A 2,170-nucleotide genomic window follows, 5' to 3' on the forward strand; every position below is an offset into this window, starting at 1 on the left:
TCAGCATGGGGGTGAGTAGAAAATGAAGGCTAATCATGTTTTGGGTGTACTATTCCTTTAACAGGTAGGGTATATTAGGGTTTAACAAGAACGTACATCAATGATCCTAACAGTATTTATTTATTTTTGAGTTTTTGCTGCACTAGTGGCTTGTTTTTTCTACAGTAGGCTTACAGGAACAGGGGTATGGGAGAGGGGGAGAGACATGCGGCAAAGGACCACAGGTCAGGTTTGAACCCGGGTCAGCCGCATTGAGGACTAAGGCCTCAGTACATGGGTCATGCGCTTATAACCGCAGCCCCACTTGTGCGCCCCACCTAACAGTATTTAAAGAGAAATTTTTTGTTTGTGCTCTATTTGTTTGTAGAGGTTGCTGTTTGAGAAAACCAGTAGGCAAATTGTTGTAAAATATTGAAAAAGGGAATGACGTGTAGTTGACTTTCTACTGTTGTTACGTATGTTTGTCCAGGAGGAGTGACTACTGCAGATTAGTCACTAGATAAAATCAGCTAGATTTTCTCAGATAAAAACTTTTTAATAGCTTTAAAGCTTTCATTTTATAGCAGTAAAAGCTGATAGATCCTTTTTTAAATCAAATATAAAACATTTCTAATTGATAGGAATAAGTTCAATTTACACAAACTGATGTATTTAAATCTATGAATATGGAAATATGTTTTACAGATTGTTAACCAACTTACAGGGAGGAAAACTTGACCACTAGATCTTTTCTGATCTGTTTCTCAGTTCAAACGTCCTGATTCCACCTTTATAGCAATCCTCCCATAAGTTAGATTTTCTGTCATTTTAAAATGCTTTTTTTATTTATTTATTTAACCTTTATTTTACCAGGAAGTCCCTTGAGATAAAATCTATTTTTCGAGGGAGAACTTTACCAACGGTTCTCCAGATGTTCTGACATTTCTTTTCTGGGTGCCTCCTATTTACTTATTATTAGTTTATTCATTTTAATCATCATTTAAGGATAAAAAGGCTCCTGACGTCGAGAGAAGAGCCAATTTATAATGCTACTTTACCAAAAGCTAGATATTTATAAACACTGATTTTATTTAAAATGACAAAATTATAAACAATTTTAATCCTACAAAAAAGGGACAAAGTTTAAAGAAAGAAAAAAAGTATGTTAATCCAATATAATTTCCACAGAGAATAAATGCATTCTAAACATTATCTGATAATTCAGCATTAAAGTCTCTAATGCAGAATAAACCAGTTTGACCACAGAGGGGCGCTGTGCTGAGGAATCCTTCATCCTGAGGGGAGAGCTCCATCCCTCCCACTGTTCCTCCCCCCACCTGTGTGCAGGTCAGCCAGGTGTATAAAGGAGCCTTTCTCTTGGTGGAAACAGACTCCAACAGATTCACACACTGAGATCTTTGTCACAAACGGCCGGATTTCCTCCAGGAAGATGGAAACGCTGCTCAAACTCTGCATCATTCTCATCATTTTCTCCTCAGGTAAATAAAACAAACTCAGCTTAATATTTTAATATCAAGCTGTTTGACTGCAGCTTAAAGGGGAATAAAAAACTTTGAGTATGAGAAAGTTAGCACCGATCTTTTGAAGGAATAGAGGATGAAAGCTTTGGTCCCATTTACATGCTGAGAGAAGGAAAGCTCACAGATTAATTGCTAAATATATTTCAATCAGAACCTGCAAATCAGCTAAAGTTTTTTTTTATTTTTACTTTAGTTCTAGTTTAAAATGAGAGGATCTAAAACAAACAGGAAAAAACATCTTTAGTCAGCCTCATTTCTAAAAGCTTTGTTGTGAAGCTGCACCAGTATTCATCATTGTATCCTTCAGTCATAACTGCAGTATTAATGTGTGTAATACATGCATTGCAACGGATCCCTGCTGTGTTTATTAGGACCATACCGTAGAGTCAATATTGGGTGGTGGTTGAAGCTGCATAAAGGGATTTTATGCATGTTGCTAAAGCTGATTGGCAATAGGGACAAGTTAAGATAATGTGGCCCAATTTAACAGAAATGTTCTCCCAGGACTCAAAAGCAGTTGAAAAATACTTTTATAGTTATATGTTTTCAGTATTATTCTGTCCTAATTTAGCCTCTTAAAGGAATAGTACACCCAAAACATGATTAGCCTTCATTTTCTACTCACCCACATGCTGAACAACACTCTGGAG

The 2,170-nt window shown here is 36.3% G+C and overlaps 1 protein-coding gene across 1 annotated transcript in view; it reads left to right on the forward strand.

Annotated features, from left to right (window-relative positions):
- Nucleotides 1–2,170, forward strand: part of LOC107088647 (cell wall protein DAN4-like) — an 18,013-nt gene that overhangs the window by 5,515 nt on the left and 10,328 nt on the right. The window contains exon 2 of the mRNA XM_015380950.1: nucleotides 1,327–1,478. Within this exon, the coding sequence (XP_015236436.1) occupies nucleotides 1,430–1,478 (49 nt within the window). The 5' untranslated portion in view covers nucleotides 1,327–1,429. The remainder of the gene's footprint in view (nucleotides 1–1,326; nucleotides 1,479–2,170) is intronic.

The sequence above is a fragment of the Cyprinodon variegatus genome, unplaced genomic scaffold, assembly GCF_000732505.1.
Source record: "Cyprinodon variegatus isolate N-32 unplaced genomic scaffold, C_variegatus-1.0 Scaffold225, whole genome shotgun sequence".
Lineage (NCBI taxonomy): Eukaryota > Metazoa > Chordata > Actinopteri > Cyprinodontiformes > Cyprinodontidae > Cyprinodon > Cyprinodon variegatus.